General features: G+C 35.2%; 2 protein-coding genes across 4 annotated transcripts in view; both read left to right on the top strand.

Annotated features, from left to right (window-relative positions):
- Positions 1-11,773, top strand: part of LOC127092222 (hydroxyisourate hydrolase) — a 28,771-nt gene extending 16,998 nt beyond the window's left edge. The window contains exons 7-13 of one of the 2 annotated variants that reach the window (XM_051031068.1): positions 9,865-9,998; positions 10,093-10,208; positions 10,293-10,513; positions 10,690-10,718; positions 10,818-10,905; positions 11,093-11,183; positions 11,304-11,773. In XM_051031068.1, the coding sequence (XP_050887025.1) occupies positions 9,865-9,998; positions 10,093-10,208; positions 10,293-10,513; positions 10,690-10,718; positions 10,818-10,905; positions 11,093-11,183; positions 11,304-11,550 (926 nt within the window). In that variant the 3' untranslated portion in view covers positions 11,551-11,773. The remainder of the gene's footprint in view (positions 1-9,864; positions 9,999-10,092; positions 10,209-10,292; positions 10,514-10,689; positions 10,719-10,817; positions 10,906-11,092; positions 11,184-11,303) is intronic. The other variant, XM_051031070.1, reaches the window with a different exon arrangement.
- Positions 11,774-19,654: 7,881 nt separating this feature from the next.
- LOC127092221 (probable LRR receptor-like serine/threonine-protein kinase At3g47570) lies at positions 19,655-23,752 on the top strand. Of its 2 annotated transcripts, XM_051031067.1 has the most exons (3): positions 19,655-19,801; positions 20,583-23,061; positions 23,157-23,752. In XM_051031067.1, the coding sequence occupies exons 1-3, from the start codon at positions 19,730-19,732 to the stop codon at positions 23,510-23,512; spliced, it is 2,907 nt and encodes a 968-aa protein (XP_050887024.1). In that variant the 5' UTR covers positions 19,655-19,729; the 3' UTR covers positions 23,513-23,752. The 2 variants fall into 2 exon arrangements, with proteins under 2 accessions (XP_050887024.1, XP_050887023.1); XM_051031066.1 differs by lacking the exon at positions 19,655-19,801 and having other exon boundaries at positions 20,199-23,061.
- Positions 23,753-26,268: the final 2,516 nt, after the last annotated feature.

Below are 26,268 nucleotides of genomic sequence, written 5' to 3'. Positions count from 1 at the left end.
CAGATTTCGAATACACCAAATATCGTCAATAAACACCACAACAAACTTGTCTAGGTACGGATGGAAAATCCTATTCATATACTCCATAAATACCCCAGGCGCATTAGTCACACCAAAAGGCATTACAGAATACTCATAATGTCCATACCTTGTTCTGAAAGCAGTCTTCTGAATATCCTCAGTTTTCAGACGTATCTGATGATACCCCGATCTCAAATCTATTTTGCTGAACACACTCGCACCAACCAACTGATCCATCAAATCATCAATCCTCGGCAAAGGATACCGATTCTGGATCGTCACTTTATTCAGTTGCCTGTAGTCCACACACAACCTCATAGTACCTTCTTTCTTCTTAACCAATAACACTGGTGCACCCCACGGCGACACACTCGGACGAATAAATTTCTTATCCAACAGATCTTCCAGCTGACTCTTCAATTCAGTTAACTCAACAGCAGACATACGGTACGGAGCCATCGATATCGGCCTAGTACCAGGTACCAATTCAATCGAGAACTCAACTTCACGCTCTGGCGGTAATTCATTCACTTCTTCGGGAAACACATCAGGAAAATCACACACCACGGCTAGATCGCAAATCGCCAGTTTATCTTTAGCCTCCAAAGTCGCTAACAGCATAAACAACTCTGCCCCATCTGCTACTGCCTCATTCACCTACCTTGCTGATAGAAACAAACTCTTTCCTTCCTCAATCTCAGGAAAGATCACAGTCTTATCAAAACAGTTGATATAAACTCGGTTAAACACCAACCAGTTCATACCCAGGATAACATCAATCTGCACTAGTGGAAGACACACGAGGTCCATCCCAAAGTCTCTACCAAAAATACTCAAAGGGCAATTTAAACAAACTGAAGTAGTAGTCACTGAACCCTTCGCAGGAGTATCAATCACCATACTTCCATGCATCTCAGATATCTCTAATTTAAGTTTCACAGCACAATCCAACGATATAAAGGAATGAGTCGCACCTGTGTCAATAATAGCTACAAGAGGAAAGCCATTAATATAACACGTACCTCGGATCAAACGATCATCTGCAGAAGTCTCAGAACCCGATAAAGCAAAGACCTTGCCTCCCGACTGGTTCTCTTTCTTCGGCTTAGGACACTGTGGACTGATATGACCCACTTCTCCACAGTTGAAACAAGTCACCGTCTTCAACCGGCACTCTGCAGCCAAGTGACCACCTTTGCCACACTTGAAACACTTCTTCTCAGCACTGATACACTCATGGAAACGATGTCCAGCCTGACCACATCTGTAACACTTAGCAGGTGCACTGGAGTCTCCCCCACTAGGCCTCTTCATCCCACTTTGTCTTTGGAAACCTTTGCCAACTGCATACGGTTTCCCACGATCATTCTGATTCTTGCCTTTCCTATCAACCCTTTGCTGATAGCTCTCTGCTCTAGCCTTGGTATCCTGTTCAAAAATCCTGCAACAGTCAACCAAATCGGAAAACACTCTAATCCGCTGATACCCAATAGCCTGCTTGATCTCGGGACGTAACCCGTTCTCAAACTTCACACATTTTGAAAATTCCCCAGTAGCCTCATCATAGGGAGTGTAATACTTCGACAACTCTGTGAACTTAGCAACATACTCAGTAACAGACCGGTTGCCCTGCTTCAATTCCAAGAACTCTATCTCTTTCTTTCCTCTGACATCCTCCGGAAAGTACTTCCTCAGGAATCTCTCTCTGAACACCTCCCAAGTGATCTCAGCACCCCCAGCAGCTTCCAACTCAGTGCGGGCAGCAACCCACCAATCATCTGCTTCCTCAGACAGCATATGCGTACCGAACCTGACCTTCTGGTTATCGGCACACTCAGTCACTCGGAAGATCCTCTCGATCTCCTTCAACCACTTCTGAGCACCATCTGGATCGTATGCTCCCTTGAACATTGGAGGATTGTTCTTCTGGAACTCACTCAGTTGACGAGCAGTTCCCATTCCCACAACATTCGGATTTCCTCCAAGTACTCCAGCTAGCATACCCAGAGCCTCAGCAATCGCAGCATCGTCTCTACCTCTTCCAGCCATCTCTATTCGGAAAACCCAACAAGCTAAAACAATAAGTACTGATAGGGTTACACAACACCTATCACGTACAGGGAAACTGAATAATTACGACTCGACTCGACCGACTATGCTCTGATACCACTAATGTAACACCCTTCTAAAATACCCCAATAATTAATTAAAACAACAGAATATAAATCAGAGTAGATATGCAGTTAAGGGTGTCACACTGACACTTCACACCATTCACCATAATAAACTGTCATGCTCATTTACTAATCAACATAAAGTATTGCATAATTCGCAGCGGATAGAGATCTAATCAATCATGCAAACCATGTAACACATTACATGTAAAGTTGTTCAACAAACAAATGAAAATAAGTAAAACATCCCGTCCCGATGTTACATCTACCAGAGCATGACTCACTAATGAACTACGCTAGACTCCAATCACTAGCTTCTACTCAATCACTGCTCGTTACCTGAAAACATAGTTGTAAGGGTGAGTTCCTCAATCGATATAATAAGCATTATAAAACATCATGTAATGCTAAGTAAATTAACACATTTCATCACCCTAATCAGATTACCCATTCAGTAACGGCAACACCAACTCATAATCACAATTATATTCAACACAAACACAAAACACACGTATAATATTGGAATACATCCATTCATATTATACGCCATACATACATTATGCAATGAGACTCCATGCATGCGGTACCGACTATTCGTGAACACATAGTTCAACCTCACCGATCAAATCCAGATACGGCTACCAAGCTCACTAGTCCCACTCATTTGAGACCTAGTGACTCACATCACTAATTCCTCACCATGGGAATTAGCTACCACCCCAAGGGCTATGCTATGCACGCTAAATCACCTAGCATGCAAACATCAACAACAATCCACAATAACTCATCACTAATTCCTCGCCATGGGAATTAGCTACCACCATAAAGGCCATACTATGCACGCTAAATCACCTAGCATGCAACATCAACAACAATCTACAATGGACATATGCTCACACTCTAAGCCATAAACAGTCCATCCACAATTGCATACATAATAGATATATTCACAGCATTATGCATACCACCACACATCATCAGCATTTTTATCACATAATCATATCATGTCAAATAATAAATCACAGTATTAGCACACTCTACTAATACCTATACTGCTCAAAACAACGGGAAATGATCCCTACTATATCATACACCAATATAGGCCAATCATCAAATATGTTCACAATATTTAAATATCAAATTTCCACTTTTCCAACAGTGTTAACCGGTTAACGCCCTGGGTTAACCGGTTAACGCAACACAGAACATGCTTCCTGACACATTTTAACAGTGTTAACCGGTTAACACCCTGGGTTAACCGGTTAACGCAAGACAGACAGCAATATTTCTCAATTCATAACAGTGTTAACCGGTTAACACCCTGGGTTAACCGGTTAACGCAAGACAGAAAGCTGTTCCTGCGCTAACACGAAGCAGAATGCAGAATTCTCCGCATTTTCCGCCGTTGGAGGACTTCCGGACCTCCGATTCCAATTCCGTAAAAAGCTACACGTTCGGAAAATCACAACTCACCCAAATATAGATTCAATTACAGCTTTAACATAACTTATTCATCACAATTTCTCAGCACTCATCATCCCAATTAGGGTCAATTCAACGGCTTATTACTACCCATTACATGTTAACTCATAATACCCATTAAACGACGATAAACCCCCCTTACCTGAGTTAATCCGGCAAATCCTTTAGCTTCAAGCTCTTCCTTCTTCAACCTTCTTCTCCTGCTCTTCCTCTTTGCCCTTTCTCCACTTTCTGTCGCTTTTCCCTTTTCACGTGAAAAAACTTTCTTTACCAACTGGAACTCTTTATATATATTCCAACTTATTATTCCAATAATAATAATTCCAATAATAATATTCCAATTATTTAATTAAATTAATAAATATATTATTAACTTAAATTAAATAATTATCTTATTTTATCGGGGTGTTACACATGGTCAAGTCTGTGCAGATGAATATAATGATCAACGCATTCAACATTTACGCTATTTAAGTTCATCTAAATAACATATCAATGCATTTAATTCCAATATAGAAAAGAAAGTTAGAATTAAAAAAATGTCTTCCTCACAACATTACATGATCAATGCCCATATCGAAGGTGAAATATTTGAGCATCAACTATTTGGTTTTTGTTTTCGCAACACAGAGGTAACTCGGTTTACAATAAATCGACGATCAAATTTTTCACATCTGAAACAAAGAATAGAAAAGAAATTGCAGTGTAGTCCCGTTGGCCAAATCATCTATAAAAATCTGGTTTGGTTTGTAGAGAACCAGGTGAAGTTTTATCAAAAGAAGATTCGAGATGACGAAGATGTTCAACATATGTTTCTTAGTTACGAACAATTAGGGTACAACGATATAGAGTTGTATATATTACCACAACAACAACAAGAGTCTCAGTTCATTGATCAGTCACAAGTGTTTTGTGAAACTGATGACGAAACAAGCTGAGGTGAATGTTGCAGATGACGAAGAGGAAGAAGCCGAGATCTTGGTTGATTCAATGGTGAATGCTGATGAGGAAGAGGAGCCATTACCAGCTAGTCATCTATATTGTCCACCTCAACACATGACAATGTTGAATTTGGGTTCCGATGAACCTTCATCAGATATAGGGTACAATCCTTATGTGCAAATGCAAGGATCTTTGAAACAAGGAGACACATTTTGCACAAAAGAGGATTGTGTAAAAGCCATCAAAAAATTTCACATGCAACTATCAGCTGATTTCAGAGTTGATAGAACTAATGTATTGAGGTACAAACTTTATTGTTCGAATGAGCACTGCCTTTTTAGGTTGTCAGCTTCGTATCGGAAGAGGAGCGATTCTTGGGAGATTGGATCCATGGGGCCAGTTCACACATGCATGCTGACAAACTCAATGCAAGATCAATCCGTCCTTTTGTATGTGACCTTGTAGGTTTTTGCGACATTAGCAATTATATTAAATCACGTATTTAACATAATAAACAGTGAGCAGTATCTAGCAACACATCACTGCTACCCAAGACACAAAAATGTCATGTGATATGACAAATCCTTTTGTGATAATAGTTATGTGTATAATTACCCTTTTGCCCTTATGTCTATATTGAACACAAGGCATAGACCGTGTCATCCTTGTCCAGTTCAATATTGGGCCCGTAGACATCTATCCTGTTATGCAGGATGGGGAAATTCCATCTAGGTCACTCATGTCCCTTAGCATGCTTCGTGGAGTACCCATCAACTGTCTTTATGTTCATCCAGTTACGGACAATGTTTGATCAGCAATAAGGCATTCGACTCTACATCTAGGGTCCATAGTGGTTTCAGGTCGAAGGGTGGTATACACCATTATCACCATGAGAATAACTTATGACACTTTGCATAACATTCTATACAGTATTCTCATAGCGGGTCAATCCAGTATAAATATTACTCTTAATATTTATACCTATGTTTAAGACTTGATAACTCCTTATCCATGATCCATGAGATGTGATCATCAGTCTATATACATAATAGTCTTAATGCTTTAATGTTATCCCACTTTACAATAAAGCTCGACTACAGATACTTTAAGAATAATGTCCTTATGTTTAATGGGATCTCAAGATTAAGTCACACTTGATACATTAAACAGACTAGCTATTCTAGGGACTTTATTAAACAAATATAATAAAGAAAAAGCCTCTTATTATTAATAAATAATTCGACACAAGTACCAAAAGTATTGGCCTCTAGGGCTTACACCAACAAGATTCATGATCAGATGGTCTGGGCAATGCCAGCACACCACCGGAGCCCTAGCTCCGATCATCTTCTCCGGTGGACCTCACCGGACTGATCCACCATAAACCACCACCAAAACAAAAAGTAAGGACATGATTTTAAAGTAAAAATGCTCAGGAGCACGAATCTGACCTCCATTTCTTCCAATTCCAAGTATATTGAAAGATACATGGATTTGAAATTTGAGGTTCATGATATGAGTTGTTTTGATTTGACCTCAAAGCAACTCAATCTTGTTGCCTATATTGGTAGGACTTCAGCCAACCAAAAAACAAAGAGAATGGTGAAGAATTGAGAGAGAATCGAAGAGAGAAAGTTTGACAAATTTCACCTTCTGTTTGCAGTGATGAAGCTCGATCTGGATCTCAATTAGCTTGGGCTTACTTCCACTTGATTGCAGGAGGTGAATTGAGAGCTCAAATGACTTGGATTCTTGGAGTTTCAACTTCAAAACAGAAGCGAAATTGAAACTCGATTTTCAATTGAAAACCTTCAAGATTATACTCTAATGGTGGTGGGAAGGTTGTAGGAGCAAAGCTTGGGCAAGGTGCCCCCAATTCTGAGCATGAGGCAATGTATTTATAGGCTTGGTGATTGATTTTCACACACTTCCATTCAAATGTCAAAAATAGCAATTCAAGTGTGTATGCTTGCATGGGCGTGTGATAGCCCCATAAAATTATGTCAAAAGGTCAAAAAATGGTCATGAGTGATGCTGAAAGTGTAACATGAAGCCATGCATTTGAAATTGAGAAGTGATCATGAGATTCATCCAAATGGAACCATGAAGAGTATCCATGTGCAAGCCATTTAAACCTTGTCCAAATGAAGTGATCTTGGACTTTTTGGAAAGGTGCGATCAAGGGGAACAACTTTTATGTTGAACACTTTTACATTTGAAGTTTGAATCATGATGAATTTTAAGGTGGAAGTTTGGGAAATCAAACATAATTGAAAATCTTCTAAGTGCCAAGTCAAATGCACTTCTTCCACCTTGAATAACTTTTGCTATGAGCTTCAAATGGAAACAGTTTCTTCATCAAAGTTGTAGATATTTCAATCATATTCAACTTGGTCACACATTTGACCTCATTTGTATTTGGCATGTAGGAGTTATGCATTTTAGAAGTTGAGGAAAATTGCTTGTACAATGGTAATGACCCAAAATGACCTATAATGTTTCCTCTTGGCACATGCCCTTGCAATTTGAATTTGAAGTTTCTTAAAGAATAAAAGTTGGATAGTACACATTTAAATTGATCATTAAACTTGTATGGACTTAATATCATAAAATTTGAGCAAGTTATGGTCCTTGGAAGTTGACATCCTAACTAGGGCACAAACAAAATGACCTATAATCTTTCACCATAAAAAATGACTTTCCAAGCAAAACTAGCTCTTGACCTCAACATGAAAGTTGTTTGGAATGTAATAGGGAGTAAATTTGAGCTTGTAATAATTTTAATATGACAAAAATTGTAGGAGATAGGGTCTAGGGAACCCCAGTTTTGACTAGTTGACTTTCTCTGGTCAACCTCTTTGAACCAACTTGCAAATTTGAAGTTATCTTGATGTTTAAAGCTCATGGAGGATCATATATGCATAAGATGATGTATAATGAAGTATACATTGATATATTTGATCAATTGTTGAAGAAACTTGTTGAGGAAGTCACACAAGATACCCAGATGAATTCAGACTTCCAAGGCAAACAAGCATCAAATTCTTGATGATTTCTTGACCAAATGATAAATGAAGATCGTGGGGATCCATAAATGATTTATAGAAACAATGTGAATCATCTCTTGATTAATCTCCTTGCACTGAGGGTCTCAAACCCTAATTGTGAGCTTGATGAGGCATTGGTGGATGCACACACTACCTACAAAAGAAACAAAGCTATATATAGACATATTTTTGGCATTTTGGTTAGTAAATAATGAAAAATAAAGTATGATACAATCAAATGTGCTTGGTGAACTCTTCCAATGCAAATCCAATGAATAAGGGGTAAGGAGGATGCCAAGGTGTGATCCCAAAACCAATGCACATGATGTGATAACATGAGGGATCTTAGGGTCAAAATTGGGGTCTTACAGGTTATTCAGTAGGGCCTTGTGTATAATGCAGGCCCTGTGCAGATTGGCCAAAATAACAACTAGTTTTCTTGTATGATTGTGATATTTCGCCTTCAAATGGATTGGGGAGGCCACCAAGTCCAATGTTACGAAGAATAACCTCCTAAGGATATCGTTTTATATGTTATCATAGGGGATCACGAGAAAATGCACACCCATTATCCTTTTGTCTTACCTTTCCCTGAAAGAGACCGACACCTCGATCATTCCACATGGAAGAGTGGATGAATCATTGAACGCTAACAAACTCACGCCTTCAGATCTCGATCATGTAACCCTAATCTTTTAAAGATTTCAATGCACATTAGATTGCTTTGTCATCAATGAGGATTCCTAATACTTAACGATTCACTATAGTGGCGGTTACTACCAGCGAAAGTGTCGCATGAGAAGTTCCATCTAGTGTCTCGTTATCTCGAAACCCTGGGGTAAATTTGTCATCTTCTGCCTTTTATTAGCCACTGGTGAGTTTCGCAGTGAAGGTTCTTTCTTAATGGATGAACCTCCATCTATTGAATCAACGGAGAAGAAAGAGAAAGATGTTGAGGCTGAGAAATTTGTTGTGTTTCTGGTGATCAAATCGATTGTCATCTTCTTCTTCGAGCAAGCTCGTTGTAGTAGTTAGTGATTTTTGAATCAGAGATATGGTCGTGGATTTCGTAAGAATTAAAAGTCCATTTCCACAATGAACGACACTGTTACATTATGGAATTAAAAATTTAGGATGATGTCTTGATGCAGTGGAGCAAGCTTCCGGCGCGTCGGTGAGAGGCTAACCTTCAATGTAAGTAATTTTCTAGTGAACAATAGTGTGAAAGTAAATTATGCTTAGAACATACCTAATTTTTTCGTGTGGTCCCTTACATATTGACGGGGGGGGGGGGGTAAATGTATCATATTTTTATCTTGTTTTACTTTCGATTTTATGTGTGTTTTCATCATTCCTTTTTGATTTTATGCTTTTTGCTCCCCTTTTGTGTTTTGAGGTAATAAGAGGTCAATGGAACGAATCATGACGAAAAAGGCCAAAGATCGCACAAAAGGCGCATTTTTGATAAAAATTTCCTGAGACCAACACGGCATGGTCGTGTCCCATAACATGTTCCATGTTGGCCCCTTTGAAGCCCCTCTATACAAGCATCTAGAGACTGGCACGGCCAACCTGTGTTCCTTGACAAGACCCGTATCAACACCCCAGACAATTATGAATTCTTGACTTCCTAGCTAAGTTTGTGACCTTTTGGCATCTGTAACTTCCATTTCTCTTATGATTAGTGATAAGTGACAATTTTACTTAAAATTAGTGCAAATAATGGGAAACTTATGACTTGGATTAGTATAAATGGAAGCTTAGGCATCACGCAAAAAGGGGAGACACATAAGGGTGAGACTTAGGAAGATCCACCATCTTTCACTATCACTACTCCAAACAATTGTTATTTTTCTTTGTTTTAACTTAAGTTCTGAATATTCTTTTGTAATTTATGCACTTCTAATATTGTAATCTTGCCTTCATCATCACCTTAAATTTGTATTTGCTTTATTTATTTTCCGTTTACTTATTTTTCATGCAATTTTCTTAAACATGTTCATAGTTGTTGTTCATCTCAACATGAGTGAGTATACCCTAAGGACATGGGATAATGAGAATCCTTCTCGTGACAAACCCTTACTAAGCTATTTACTTTGAGGTTGTGAGAAGTATAAGTTAATTTATTTTAGAATTCGAGTGTCAATATATGTTTACGTTAGTTGCGAAAGCAAAGTCAAAGCAGGGAATTAGCCCACCTCAACGATGTTCTCCTCCATTTTGTATTATAACGAGCTCTAAGGGAAACTCAACAATTGAACCGTACCTGGCTGCACATCATATGTTGTTAGCTCATTCTTCTGCTGTGAGATTGTATAGAAGAAAGTACAGGGTATATCACCTAATCTTTTGTAATATTTACCGACCTACAGAAGCTTTGTTGGCAAGTAATTTTCATGATTCCATAGAGACTAATTACATTGCAGGAGCAACAACATGGATTTGTTGGTATCTCTCTCTACACATTTGGGACAGTTCCTCAGACAAATACAGAGAAAGACAGGGCAGCATGTGAACGAATCCGTACTTTTTTGTTTGGTTGGTGAGTTACTAACACTAAAACTGGTTGTACCATTTTCTATTCTAACTTTAAACATTTAAGTCTTATAAGCCTATTTTATCACAGGTTTATGGAACCCTTGTTGCACGGAGACTATCCCAATTTGATGAAGGAAAATGCAGGCTCAAGAATACCGGCATTCACAGTTCGTGAATCTGAACAAGTTAAGGGTTCCTATGACTTTATTGGCATAATTCACTACAGCAAATTTAATGTAACAGACAATTCTGATGCCCTGAACACAACACTAAGAGATTTCAATGCAGACTCGGGTGCAAGACTACTCGGTATGTGTTGTACTTATGTTTAAGCGCAGTGGATTTTAAAGATTAAAGCCATATAAGCTTGCTGTACTAATTGTATTCACTCCATCTTTTTTGTTATGACTCTGATGTTTTCAACTTGTTGAACTCTAACGTCATTTGGCATCTGAATCATTCCCTTGTTTTTCATGGTTTTGCAGCGGTAGAGGATATACTTGGAGACACAGAGGTAACGGCTGAAAACTAATTATGATTATCATCTTAATTAATAATTGGTTCAATAAGTAGATTAATTTGCTATACAACTATCTTGCTTGACTTGACTCAGTACCCTATGGCACCGTGGGCTTTACAAGAAGTGCTGGAAACATTCAAGACCCTTTATGGCAATCCACCTATGTTCATTCATGAAAATGGTATGTTTACCCCTCATTCAATTGCAATGAGTCTCTTTTAGGAAATCGTCTTTGGATCTGGATTGATATTGAATAATGAATTTCAGCGCAAAGGTTTTTCTTTACAGACAGCCAAATAACTTTATCACTATGTTGTTGCATAGGATGATTTTCAAGTGTTTTCCATTCATAATGCTTGTCTTTTTAGGCCAACGGGCACCAAGCAATGCATCACTCCACGATATATCAAGGGTGGAATACTTGCAAGCATACATTGGTAGCACGCTTGATTCGTTGAGGTATGTGATTACTACTCCATTTTATTATCTTTTGAAAAATATGCGGTAAATGAAAACCATGTTCAAAACAGAAATAAACACTATACATTGTTTGATCATTTGTGTCTTTTTTCCCTTCAGAAATGGATCAAATGTAAAGGGGTATTTTGTATGGTCTTTCATGGATGCATTCGAGTTGTTGGATGGATATAAATCGGGCTTTGGACTATACTCTGTTGATAGGAATGATCCAGAGTTGAGAAGATACCCAAAGCTCTCTGCAAAATGGTATAAGCAGTTTTTGAATGGCTCAAGAACCTCTCTAGTTGGTGCTATTGAACTCAAGGAAGATTCATCACTTGCTTCTCTTGAAAATTCATTTCAGTAGTAGTTTCTATAATTTATGTTCATTAAAGCCTTGTTAAATAATGGCTCTTCTATTGAGAGTCATTGTTAGGAACCTGTCTTCTGATGTATGGAAAGAATTCTCAAAAAATAAGCACAATACTCAGAAATGAAACTAACAATGATACAACAAATTTTGAGTATGTGATTGCAATGGTGAATTATTGTAAAATTCAAATTAACCAATCACCTCAATTCTTTCTTCACACCGGCCCCCATTTGTTTCTCAAATGAAGATTATGTACAATTGAAAGTTAGTGTTGTTTTTCAATCACTGCACCGCATGACAAGATGAGTTTGTTTTGAAAGTTGAAATCAAAACTCTTTTTTAATCAATCATATTCAACACTGCAGCAAGCAGGGCCCTCTTGAATAATTTGACGTCTTGAGTAATTTGAAGCCCATGTTCTAATAAAAGTATGCTCGTAATAAAAATATACAAATATTATTTATTTAAATTGTAAATAACACAAAAATCTAAATATTATTTATATATTTTGTAAAACTTATATCATATAGTAAAAATGTGATATAATTTAAAACTAGGGGAATATTTCATAGGTCATTGGTTTTAGAATATTTTTCAAAGAAATATTACAACACTTATTAATTTATGTAATCAAACTTATTTATTTAAGTATAATGAACTAGTTAGTACTTGTTGTCAAGAAAATAACTAATGTTATTAGATAATGTAGACGAGGTTGGGAGTTGTGATTAGGGGAGGATGACTTGGGAATTTAGATGGTGTAGACCGTTCTTTTTGTATGGAGAAACTCTGGTCGTAGAGTTCTTCTCTACTTTTCAAGAGGTCTAGCTCAATGCGGAGATGGAAATGTGGATTAGGAGATAGCTAGAGCTGACTTCTTTTATGCGGTGTTGGCTTATCAAGTTCAAGTAGGTTTTTAACACCCTCAAGGACATGTGGCAAATTTCTTCTTGACTCTGCCATTGATCGGGAGAGATGAGTGTTTGTCTTCAAACAAAATCAATATCAATAATTCAAAACATTTTATTATGCAGGATTCATGAAAGGTCTCAAGACATGATCAGAAAGTTATTGAAATCACTTTGAAATATGACATGATTTTCTTCAAATGCAAGTTCGTAATCAACATTATAAACATTTATAACTATAGTATGAAGATAAATTATTGGCTTGACCAAAGTATGATTTAAAATATGTTTAGATTAACAATTAATTGTTCATATTATTATCTCACGTGTATCACTCAAATGAGTTAGTGTTTCCCTCGATTATAAGATCATGCATCAACTATAGAAATATTTTGCATTCCATCTAATCAACATCATATGATACATAATCAGTCATGGATCCTAAATGTCTTTCTGTAGGTTGTAATGTGCTGACCTTCACAAAAAGATATTAGTTTCTCTTTGGATTCAAAAGGCTAAAGATAAGATAACATAAATTACTTATTTTCAAAATTCTCTTTCTTTACGTCCACTTTCTTATAACTATTTTCTTTTGGTGCTTTATCTTTTGTATGTTTGAATTTTGATTTTTGGATAATTTTATTTCAAAATATTTTGTTTTTCTTTCATTACACCACTACTATTTGAATTTGTTTTTCAAAACATGTCATTTTTCTTTTTCTTCTCAACTTTTGATTTTGAAATACCCTTACTTGTTAGTGCCCTCCTATCCATAAGATAAGAATATTGTTTTTCTTTTAAATTGACTAAGGGTTGTAACATTTGAAAACAACATTTTTTTTCTTCATTTTAAGGCTTAGACGAGTTTGTCAAAGGATTCACAACCTCACAAGGTAGATTTTGTAGGTCAAGTAGTTTTTACTCAAAATCAAATAATATCATAATCATATCCATGACATTATATATATATATATATATATATATATATATATATAATATATATATATATATATATATATATATATATATATATATATATATATATATATATATATAAAGTAATAGTAAAATTGATGCAAAATTGTCATAGTTATTATGCATGTTTATTTTCATTCATTTGTATAAAACATGATATATGCACTCATATTACTTGGTTTAGATTTATTTTTTTTACTTGCATTGACATGTTTTTACTAAACAAATAGTAAAGTCAAATTTTTTAATTAAGCAACTAATTCATGATCATGCTATTAATTAAAGATACTCACACTATTAATCATGAATGAAGCATTGGAAAGAATAAAACTTTTTATCATGCCTTCATTCTTGATTTTGTATTTATCATAAACTTTGATTTATTTGGATTTGGATTTTTCAAATCATTTGTACAATATGCATACAAACGCTTAAGACAAAAAAATTCAAAATTTCACATTTTTTAAACAAACGGTACTCGTGTATTTAAAACTTGATCAAGTTCATGCTGATATAATAAATTTAAAGTAAATAAAAAGTAAATGTCACATATTTTGGCTAGCTTTAGTTACAACATCCATTCCCTTTGGAAAAATGTGGCATGTCCTAAGGCTTTCATCTTGTGAAACTAGGGATTTGAATAAAAAATATGTATCTCGGATCTGAAATTTTTGCTCAGTGACAATAAAATTTCAGTGGGCAAACCTGTGTAAACTTAGAAATGAAATGTCAGTGAAGTTTTCGCTTAACGAGTAAATGATCTTTTTTAACAAAAGTCTTGCAGAATCTCAAAACCTATTCTTTTTATCTGTTTTAGAGAAATATAATTTGCATAAAAGAAAATCTAAAGTTAAAAGTTGGGTTGCCTCCAAACAAGTTAAACAAACTTCTTTCCTTCTTCTTTATCATGCCCTATATATGTTGTACTTATTAGCACCATTTTGAGAGTGTCTGAAAACCTTCAATATGTTTTTTCTTTAGTTGGAGTTAGTTGTAGCACCCTAACCCCGATACTTACACAAAAGAATCATACGACAATTAAAGTGATACCTCAACGAAACCTTTAAACAATTATTCAAATAACAGTGAAAATAACTATAAAAATACTTTTCGAAGCAACGTGTTTGTTCTCCAAATAAAATAAAACCACTGACTCCTCAAGATCATAACAAAAGTTTCCATAATAATTAAAACAAATGTTCCATGCACCGATGTTACATAATCAGAGCATAACCTACTAAGGTAAATAATAAAAACTAAGTGGAAATAAAATTCAACGAGCTAATCTTCCGCAACCAACTACATTGCCTAATCTTGGTTATCTGCAAGATGTCCATGATTGATAACATCGAAGTAAAAGGGGTGAGAATTCAAATCAATAATATAAATGACATAAACTGCAAGATAGAATTACAAACATCTACACAAGCAATCACAAACATAACACATCACTTTACAATAATATTCTCACACCCAAAACAACACCATACACAATCATAATTCTGCATACACCTCATTTATGCAATGTGACTCAACTATGCAACTTGATGCATTTGCATGTCGTACCAGCTCAACAAATAATTCTCTCATGAACTGAGTCCCCTCTCTAAAACCATGATCCCCCTCTCTGAGCTCCGAGTCTCTCGATAAGATTGGGACAAATCACTAGTCTCGTCTCTGAACTAGTGAACATGTCTCTTGACACACCTCAATGGTTCATGCTCATATACATCAATGTAAAACAAAATCAATGCGTCAAGACCTCTCTCTGATCCTAAGACACTGCACTGACAACTTAAGTAATCCCCTCTCTGGATTACCACACCATAACAATTCATATATGCACAACATAATATAACTCGGTGCAACTCAAGCACACAATGATTCATTCATTCATATCCTTATCTCATACATACAACATCACTGACATCATAATTAACATCTCAAAACATCATGGCAACATCACAACTCATAACTCATACTTGACACAACATCAAAATTCTCATCAATCACCAATTTCTCAATTAAAATGTTTTTAATTGTTACTTCCCCTTATATTAGCACAAACCGATCCTAACTGTGGCCAAACAATCCACAAAATTCAACATTTCGACATCTGCAACTTAATATCACCAAAACAAGTATTTACACCCAATTAAGGCTCATAACAGGTTACCCTCCATGCGTATGTCACCCTTCATGGACATCAAAACACAAACATGCCACTTGTGTGATGATCGACTTCAAAATTAATATTGAGCTTCATAACGGGTTACCTATCATGGCCATGACACTCGCCGTCGATCTGCAGAATGCATAATTTTGCTTCTGATATGGAATTCACATCAGAAATATGATTTTCCATTCTAGGTACTCAAATCGATCAGAAAACAACAGAGAATCAACATATTAACATTACTCAACCTATATCTATCAACTAGCAAGCATAATCATCAATTATTCAACACTTTTATCATGATTCCAAAAAACTTCAAAACTAACCAAAGGTGAAAATATATTAACACATCAACACATAAATTATCCCACAGACATGTACACGAATTTCATAATGAAAAATAGATTACAACACTTGTTGATTACCAAATTCTAGTTTCACATACGAACACAACAAAACATGCATAATTATACAAAACCTATTGGAGGTTAAGGACTCATCCATTCTACCCCTTAAGCATATTAACGTTATTGAATCAATTTTCCGCCTTACCTCAATTCCTAGCTAGAAATCGGAATCTGAACTGGTTTGAATGTTCTCCTCTCACCCAAAGTTCCAAGTTCTCCCTTTGCCTCAAGCCTCTTTCTCCCTTTTCCAGTTTTGTTTCCTAAGCTTAGGTTATATTCCTAATTTATATCATTACGGTTAATCTAGTTGAAATTACAAACTCACCTCTCACTTACTAACATCCTCTCTCCTTCCTCCCTTCTATTTCTCATAATTCATCATTTAGCCCCAAACCTTCAATTTTCCCATCTTAATTAAATAATTCAATTAAAATACTATTATTTAATTATTAAAAATAGACTAAGAATTCTAGCCTACCTCTATCAATCTCTAATCACTCTCCACACTCTCACCACAAGGTCACACACATCCAACACCTATATTAATTAAATTATTGCACATAATAATTAAATTAATAATTTGGCGTCTTGAATAATTTGAAGCCCGTGTTATAATAAAATTATGCTCGTAATAAAAATGAAAAATATTATTTATTTAAGTTGTAAATAACACAAAAATCTAAATATTATTTTGTCTTCTTTAAATTTTTAAATAAAGTATAATTTAGAAATAACTTTATAATACTCTTTTTTTTATAAAATTAATTATACTTTTTTAACTTATATCATATAGTAAAAATGTGATATAATTTAAAACTAGGGGAGTATTTCATAAGTCATTGGTTTTAGAATATTTTTCAAGAAAATATTACAACACTTATTAATTTATGTAATCAAATTTATTTATTTAAGTATATTGAACTAGATATTACTTCTTGTTGTCAAGGAAATAACTAATGTTATTTAAACTTTTCTCTATTTCTAAATGAAGGAGAAGTGTGATCCAAAACGCAGCGGAATTTAAAATTTCTCATTTAGTGATCCTTACAAATGGACATGATTAGTGATAGAATTGTTACCTCTTGTGGCAATTGTAACATTTGATGCAGATCTACGGAGCGATCACGAACGTTGAACGATGACAACGCCTCTACTCAGTCCACACGAACGGATTCCTTCAATCCCAGTGCTAGCTGCTACGAATGAAGGCTTTGAGTGAGAGAGAGAGAGAGAAAAACAAAATTGCAACTGCTCAAATGCTTCTACACACTTGTGTGGGCTGCAAGCTAAAAAAGTCAACTCAAGTGTATGTGGCCCATATCTTATAATATGCCAAAATCACTTAAGCGCGTGGTACCTTACCATATTTCGTATTCTACTTAAGTACACCGTACCTTACGATGTTCTACAGTTCACTTAAGGGCACCGTACATTACGGTATTCCTTAGTTACTTTATCTCTCATCAATCTGTTTTTTTTTGTGACCCTGTAGGTTTTCGCGACATTGACAATTATATTAAATCACGTATTTAACATAATAAACAGTGAGCGATATCTAGCAACACATCACTGCTACCCAAGACACGAAAATGTCATATGATCTGACAAATCCTTTTGTGATAATACTTATATGTACAATTACCCTTTTGCTCTTATGTCTATATAGGCATAGACCGTGTCATCCTTGTCCAGTTCAATATTGGACCCATAGACATTTATCCTGTTACGCAGGATGAACAAATTTCATCTAGGTCACTCATGTCCCTTAGCACGCTTCGTGGAGTACCCATCAACTGTCTTTATGGTCATCCAGTTACGGACAATGTTTGATCAGCAATAAGGCACTCGACTCTACATCTAGGGTCCATAGTGGTTTCAGGTCGAAGGGTGGTATACATCATTATTACCATGAGAATAACTTATGACACTTTGCATAACATTCTATATAGTATTCTCATAGCGGGTCAATCCAGTATAAATATTACTCTTAATATTCATACCTATGTTTAAGACTTGATAACTCCTTATCCATGATCCATGAGATGTGATCATCAGTCTATATACATAATAGTCTTAATGCTTTAATGTTATCCCACTTCACAATAAAGCTCGACTATGGATACTTTAAGAATAGTGTCCTTATGTTTAATGTGATCTCATGATTAAGTCACACTTGATATATTAAACGGGCTATCTATTCTAGGGACTTTATAAGACAAACATAATAAAGGAAAAGCCTTTTATTATTAATAAATAATTGGATATGGAATAGGACGGAAATCCTTCAAAGTACGACGATTAGCTTGCAAAATCTTTTCAATTTCAACTAAAGTCAAATTTTGTTGTTCTTCGTCATTCAAACTAAATCTACAGTAAGATCACATAATGTTATGCTTCATCATAAATACATCTTATATGATACATAAAATAAATACAATAATCAATACTAAAGAGTTATGTGAATATGTACCTGAATTGCAAGACAAAAGTCGTTGTTCATGCAATATACCATCTGACAGTCATGTTTAAGTATTATTCCATATATGACTTGGTCTATTTACTGTATCAGACAACAACATAATGACAAATAGCTTCCTAAAAAATTATCCTGAACCCCATTCACTTGCTTCCTTGATGGCAAAAATAAATTCTTTGTCATCCTCAAGAAACCCCATTCCAAAGCATGCATCTCTAAAGCTAAAATATTGTGTTCCTCCAACCTTACGTGTGTCCTCGTAAGTTATTTGACTTTTAACTACAGTGAGCATCATTCTCAAATAGAATAATTCATCGATGGCAGTTAAGTTGTAACCGTCTATTTATTGGCATATTTTGGCACTAAATAACAGTAAAGTTTCTTAATGATCAAACAAAACTGCAGGAAAGCCAACCGAATCATAACCGTAAACAGAAAAAAGAAGAAACAAAATCTAAAATCTAGGGAGATGACGGTCGTCAAGGCTGATGACAAACTGACTATCATCTCTTTAGAATGTTAGAGGGTGTACATCTTCTGATTTCATTACAACCGTCATTCCTAGTCATCACATATTCGCATTTTGTAATCTTCATTACGAGTCAAATGTCATCTCTTATGCTTTCTGGCTCTTTTATGCTCTTTTTCTCTGTTCTTCAACATTCAATGTTAAATACCTTTATAACTGAAACACAATACTGTAAAAATATCCATCTTTAAAAACAAAATAAAACTAAAAACAAAAACACAGAAACAAGAAAGAAAATCTTAATTAAGAAGCGGTAAAAACACTTTATTATTTTATATATATATATATATATATATAATATATATATATATATATATATATATATATAATATATATATATATATATATATATATATATATATATAATATATATATATATATATATATATATATATATATATATATATATATATATTTATGCTCTCTGCCCTTCGTGGAATGAGCCTTCAGGACTTCACTTGGTTTCCTTGCACTAACTTAGTGCATAAATATATTTCTCTTTATATAAAAGTCGTCTGATTTGTATAGGAGAATACAAAAGTTTGTTTTATAGCACTATCATTTTATCTTTTTAAGAAACAATTAGAATATCATTTCACTATCTACCATTTTTCTTACCTTTCTCTCCTTTCTCTTCTTATTGACTTGACTAACTAAAGAGTATATACACTTCCAATAAAGTTAACTCCACTCATTAAAGTTATGGAAAATCAATCCAACAACAATAAAGTGAAGATCGATTATCTTCAACACACTGTTCTTATCATCACAGTAGTATGTTTTCTATCCCTTTATCTCACAAATAAATAAATGTGATGACTCATTTAAGAATTTGTTACTTTTTAGTTAGTAATAGTATGTTGATACAATTTGATTGTTTTGGTATAAACTTAAGACATTGATCAATCACGTATCTCATTTCAAAAAAATTTAATTAGTGTATGGTTGATTGAAAATTTGGACACTGCAATGAATTGGTTGAATAAACATTTAATTAGGATGACATATTTTATTATAGGATAGGACTCATAGACTAAGATTTTCACGTGATTTCATTTGTCAAAGGAGTTGTTGATGTGCAATCAAGTCTTTGTTTTCCTTCTTTTTGATTCAACACGTCTTTTTCAACAGAACAGAAGCTTTGTTGTTACTATTACTGTATGCTCTCTGCAAAGGAGTGTGTGAAATCTGATTTTTAGTAGGCACTTTTAGAATAAAATATCATTAAGTAATAATTACCGGCGTGTTTTATCAAAATATACTTTGAAATTTATTTACACTAAAAAATAGTATTTACTCTTTTAAGACAAGTAAAGCAGAATAGTATGACATGGTTTTCTCTTTATATACTAAGCATATCTCAAACAGATTCTCAAGTAGCAATATGAGGACATGTATGATGTTGGTTTATAGCATGACATTAGTATCGATTGCTGTTTCTTTGAGTTCAAACACTGATAAGTTAGCTTTACTTTCCTTGAAGGAAAAACTTACAAATGGGGTGCCTAATTCTCTACCATCATGGAATCATTCTTTGCATTTCTGTGAATGGCAGGGAGTCACATGTGGTCGTCGTCACAAGAGAGTCTCTGTCTTGCATTTGGAGAACCAAACATGGGGTGGCACTCTTGCTCCATCCTTAGGAAATCTAACCTTTCTTAGATTTCTCATACTTTTCAACATCGATTTGCATGGTGAAATTCCAAAACAAGTTGGTCGATTGAAAAGGTTGCAAGGTCTTGACTTAAGCAACAATAATCTTCGGGGAGAGATTCCGATGGAGCTCACTAACTGCACTAATATCAAGGTAATTGTTTTGCAGTATAATAAACTCACAGGAAGAATTCCGACACGGTTTGGGTCAATCATTCAACTTAATGAATTGAGTCTCCAGTCAAATAAACTAACCGGTACTATTCCATCTTCTCTAGGAAATATATCCTCACTAGTAGAAATATCTCTTATAGATAATTACTTGGAAGGAAGTATCCCTTATTCTTTGGGTAAATTGTCAAGTTTGAAAATGCTTTATCTAGCTTTAAATAATTTGTCTGGTGAAATTCCTCCCTCACTTTACAATCTATCAAATATTGAATTTTTCAGTCTTGGAGGAAACAAGTTATTGGGCAGTCTTCCATCAAATATAGATATTGTTTTTCCCAATATTAAAGATTTCTTAGTAGGAGGGAACCAAATTAGCGGAACTTTACCAGTTTCAATATCCAACCTCACTGAATTGCGACATTTTGAAATATCATGGAATCTTTTGAATGGGCCAATACCTCTTACTTTAGGTAGATTGAACAAACTTGAGAAGTTTCGCATTAGTGCTAATAATTTTGGGAGTGGAGGAGCTCAGGACTTGGACTTCCTTGCTTCCTTAACCAATTGTACTAAATTGTCAAAGCTTGAAATTTTCAAAAACAGATTTGGTGGCAAATTGTCAGATCATATAGGAAACTTATCCATCCATCTGATTGGGTTTGATGTGAGGTATAACCAAATTTATGGAGTGATACCTGAGAGAATAGGACAACTAGTCGGTTTAACTTACTTAAGCATCGGAAACAATTTTCTTGAGGGAACAATTCCAAATTCAGTTGGAAAACTTAAGAATCTTGTATTATTAGACTTGGAAAACAATAAAATATCTGGTAATATCTTTACTAGTATTGGCAATCTTACTATATTGTCTGAATTATATTTGTCTAGCAATAAACTGAAAGGAAGACTTCCAGTTACCCTCAAACATTGCACCCAGTTGGAGACATTAAGTATTTCTGATAACAAATTGAGTGGTGATATACCAAATCAAACATTTGTCTATCTAACAAATTTAGTAAACCTTGACTTGTCTAACAACTCCCTCACCGGTCTCATTCCATTAGAATTTGGTAAGTTGAAGCATATTTCTATGTTGTATTTATTTCAAAACAACTTGTCTGGTGAAATCCCCAATCAACTTGGTGCTTGTGTTACTTTAACAGAGCTTAGGTTGTGGGAAAACTTTTTTCATGGAGATGTGACTTCCTTTTTGAGATCTTTAAGTTCTTTAAAAGTCCTAGATATGTCTAATAACAATTTCTCAAGCACAATTCCCTTTGAACTAGAAAATTTCACACTTCTAAATACTTTGGACCTATCTTTCAATAACTTCTATGGCGAGGTTCCCACCAAAGGTGTCTTTAGCAATGTCACAGCAATTTCATTAATTGGAAACAAGAACCTTTGTGGAGGGATACCTCAATTGAAGCTTCCAAAATGCATTAAGGCTTCCTCCAAGAAACCTAAGATGTCTCTCAAAAAGAAACTTATCATCATCAGTGTAATTGGGGGTGTTTTGATCTCTTTCCTAGCTTTTATAACTGTCCATTTTCTAACGAGAAAGTCCAAAAAATTACCTTCTTCACCATCTCTACAAAATAGGTCATTTAGTGTGACTTATGGAGATCTACATGAAGCAACCAATGGATTTTCTTTATCCAATTTGGTAGGACAGGGAAGCTTTGGTTCGGTTTACAGAGGATCGCTTCTTAACTTTGAAGGACCTATTGCTGTAAAAGTGTTGAACCTTGAAACGCGTGGTGCAGCAAAGAGTTTTGTGGCAGAATGCAATGCTTTAGGAAAGATGAAACACCGGAATCTTGTGAAGATCCTAACTTGTTGTTCAAGTGTTGATTACAAGGGTGAAGATTTCAAGGCTATTGTTTTTGAGTTCATGCCCGAAGGGAGTCTTGAAAATGTGTTGCATAATAATGAAGGGTCTGAAAATGAAAATCATAGTCTCATCCTCTCAAAAAGGGTAGACATTGCTCTTGATGTAGCTCATGCTTTGGATTATCTTCACCATGATGAAGACCAAGTTGTAGTTCACTGTGATATTAAACCAAGCAATGTTCTTCTTGATGAAGATATGGTAGCTCACTTGGGAGACTTTGGCTTAGCTAGGCTCATTCATGGATCAACAAGACATTCAAGTAAAGATCAAGTTGAGTCCTCAACAATTAAAGGAACTATAGGATATCTTCCTCCTGGTAAAGTTCTTTTTTATCCCTTGTTACTATATATCATTCGTATATTTGTTATATAAAATATTGTTTTTCTAAAGTTTTTTTTGTGGTTTGAAAAGAGTATGGAGCTGGTGGTCCGGTAACACCAGAGGGAGATATCTACAGCTATGGGATTCTGTTGTTGGAAATGCTTACCGGAAAGAGACCAACGGATAATATGTTTTATGAGAATCTTAATCTACACAAATTGTGTAAGATGAAAATTCCTGAAGAAATTCTTGACATTGTAGATTCAAGTATGGTTATGCCAACTGTTGAAGATCAGACATGGATTGTAGAAAATAACATAAAAGAGTGTCTAGTGATGTTTACTAAAATTGGAGTTGCGTGTTCCGAAGAATTTCCTACTCAGAGAATGCTCACAAAACATGTCATACTGAAGTTGCTTGAAATTAAACAAAAATTGTCCCGCTAGATATTATTACTACTATGATAAAAAATAAATAAGGGTGTTCGGCTAGATGAAGATTGCCACGTCTTGGATTTCTGTAAGAATTTGTGTGTGTAGTTTATATATTTCTTTTTACTAAATTTGTGTTATAGAAAAGTTTAATACTTCAGCATCTCATCTATATATTTTATTTGTTAGTTCGTCGTGCACTACTCAAATGATAATGTAACTTACAACACATTTCAAGATATTCGTATTGAGATATACTACTGCTATGTTGTGAACCTAGTCTGTCGGTTCCTTCTTTCCATTTGGATGTGTGTATTCTTTGATCATTGCTAATTGTTTTTGTCAATTTTTACTAACCTGCTTTGGGAGTTTTGTGCTATAAACCGTTTTATGAAGCTTAATTAGGTTGTAAATGGTTGGATAGAATGTTAATGGTTGAATAAGCTGACAAGGAAACTCTCTAAAATTCCAGAAGAAGCCAAAGAAGAAATAGAGCCTTATTATGTTAATTATGTTTTAGTTGTGAATGAGGATAAGATAAAGCTAACTAAACTTGATGATACAGCTGAATATATTTGTACCGGTTTAAGTGTATGTGAACTACTTTTCCAACTGTTAATATCATTGATTTAGTCTTTTTAATATTTCTAATTATGTCGCTCTCACAACGAGAGAATTCTATGCTTGGTGGATCGACACAAGTGTATGAAAATTGGTTAGTCAAATTAAGAAGGTTCTCTCTTTTATGTTTGTTGTGATATAGTAAATAGGACTAGAATTTACACGTACAAAAGTACTTTGAAGAAACAAACTTAACATTAACAACTCTGGTGAAATTTACTAACCTATTTGTTAACAACTCTCGAACTATGTGCCTTACATATGCTTTGCTATATTGAATCTCCCTAATGAGATCATATTTTGGAGAGACTATATTAAGTCTCCCTAATGAGATCATATATGTTGAATCTCTCGAGAGAGACTATATTAAATCTTCCCGACGAGACAATGTAGAATTCCTTTGACGAGACAATGTTGGGTCCCTCTAACGAGACTATATTAATTACCCCATACAAGACTATATTGAGTCCCTCAGGAGAGATTATATTGAGTCTTCCGGACAAGACAATGTTGAGTCCATCTGACGAGGCTATATTGAGTCCCTCGGGAGAGTCTATGTTGAGTCTCTCAGACAAGACTATATTGAGTCTTCCCGACGAGACAATGTGGAGTAACTCTAAAGAGACTATGTTGAGTTCCTCAAGCGAAACTATGTTGTGTCCCTCAGGTGAGACTGTATTGAGTCTTCATGACAAGACAATGTTGAGTCCATCTGAAGGTACTATGTTGGGTGCGGTTTCCCATGTGTATTCATGAGGTGGTTCTAATTTTTGTTTTTTAAAGAGTTATGTTCCTTGTGGGAATCCTAAACTTCTCTCTTTTAAGAACCTTTTGCTATGTGTTACGCCTCGACGATTCGTATATGTCGGTTTGAGCGTCGAGGATCTTTTTGAGAGAGCTTAACAACATGGTTACCCGTAGGACATAATGGATTTTCTTGTGAAAGTACAACAATAAGATTATCCCCTAGGACAAAAAGGATCTTCCTGTGGAAGTCCAATATGATTACCTCATAGGGCGGCAAGGATCTTCATGTGGAAGCCAGCAATATAATCACCTCGTAGGTAGGCATGTCAACGAGGCAGGTCCGGGACAATTTTTACATCCCCTAAACCCAAACCCGAACCCCCATACAATCCTCGTTCCCCGTCCCAAACCCAAACGGGGATGGAGAATCAAAATCTAATCCCCGACCCAAACGGGTTCAGGTTGGGTTCGGGTATCCTCGCCCCGCCACCATTCATTTAGAAATCAATTTTTTAATAGAAAATATTTATTTATTCCAAAATAAAACTACATTACAAATAATAAAATAAAACAATCTAAAAAATTTCATACATACATTTCAAATATTTTAAATAAAAAATTAAAATTAAAATATCAAAACATTGACCATATATTTAATATTCTTAATTATCAAAAATAAATAATAATGTACATAATGAAATAAATAGTACGGGTTCAGGGTGAGTACTAGTGTCTCCATTACCCGGCCCGTCCCCATATTTTATAATCGGGGAAAACCCAAACCCGAACCCAAACCCAGTCAAAGTGAGTTTTCTCCGTCAACTTCGGGGCGGGTTCAGGTGGGTACCCACGGGTACGGGTTATGTTGTCATGCGTACTCGTAGAAAATCAAGGATATTCCTTTGGAATCCCAACAATATGATCACCCCATAAGGTGACAAGGATCTTCTTGTGGAACTCTAACAATATTATTACCACGTAGGACGACAAGGATTTTCGTGTAGAAATCTAACAATATAAATATCCCGTAGGGTAGCAAGGATCTTTATGTGGAAGTCCAGCAATATGATTCCTCAGAGGGCAGCAAAGATTTTCCTATTGAAGTCCATCAATATGATCTAGTAAGGTAAATATAATAATTTTTTGCAAATACCATCATCCATTACAAGAACTTTCTTACATGAGTGGTTTGTCTTTTGCCAATTAACTATAATATTACCTTAGGTTAGTTTAATTCCCTGTTCTTAGAATGAGTCATCCATCCAACTCACCAAGCATAGAATCCCCTTAGGCATCTTCTAATAGGCAAGATATAACCCCTCCTAGTTAGGCTATAATTTTCCCTATTGGACGGATACCACGGCATGTCGTAGTACTAAATCGCATTTCGAAATTTCTCTTCG

The sequence above is a fragment of the Lathyrus oleraceus genome, chromosome 6 (assembly GCF_024323335.1).
Source record: "Lathyrus oleraceus cultivar Zhongwan6 chromosome 6, CAAS_Psat_ZW6_1.0, whole genome shotgun sequence".
Taxonomy (NCBI): Eukaryota; Viridiplantae; Streptophyta; class Magnoliopsida; order Fabales; family Fabaceae; genus Lathyrus; species Lathyrus oleraceus.
Note: the sequence above shows the minus strand (reverse complement) of the source record. Positions and strands in the feature narration are given on the sequence as shown.

Excerpts from the sequence above, each read along its gene's own strand:
- LOC127092221 (XM_051031066.1), top strand. The coding sequence starts at position 20,358 with ATGGTTTTCTCTTTATATACTAAGCATATCTCAAACAGATTCTCAAGT. Across the intron at positions 23,062-23,156 it reads TATAGGATATCTTCCTCCTG|AGTATGGAGCTGGTGGTCCG; the intron begins GTAAAGTTCTTT and ends TGGTTTGAAAAG.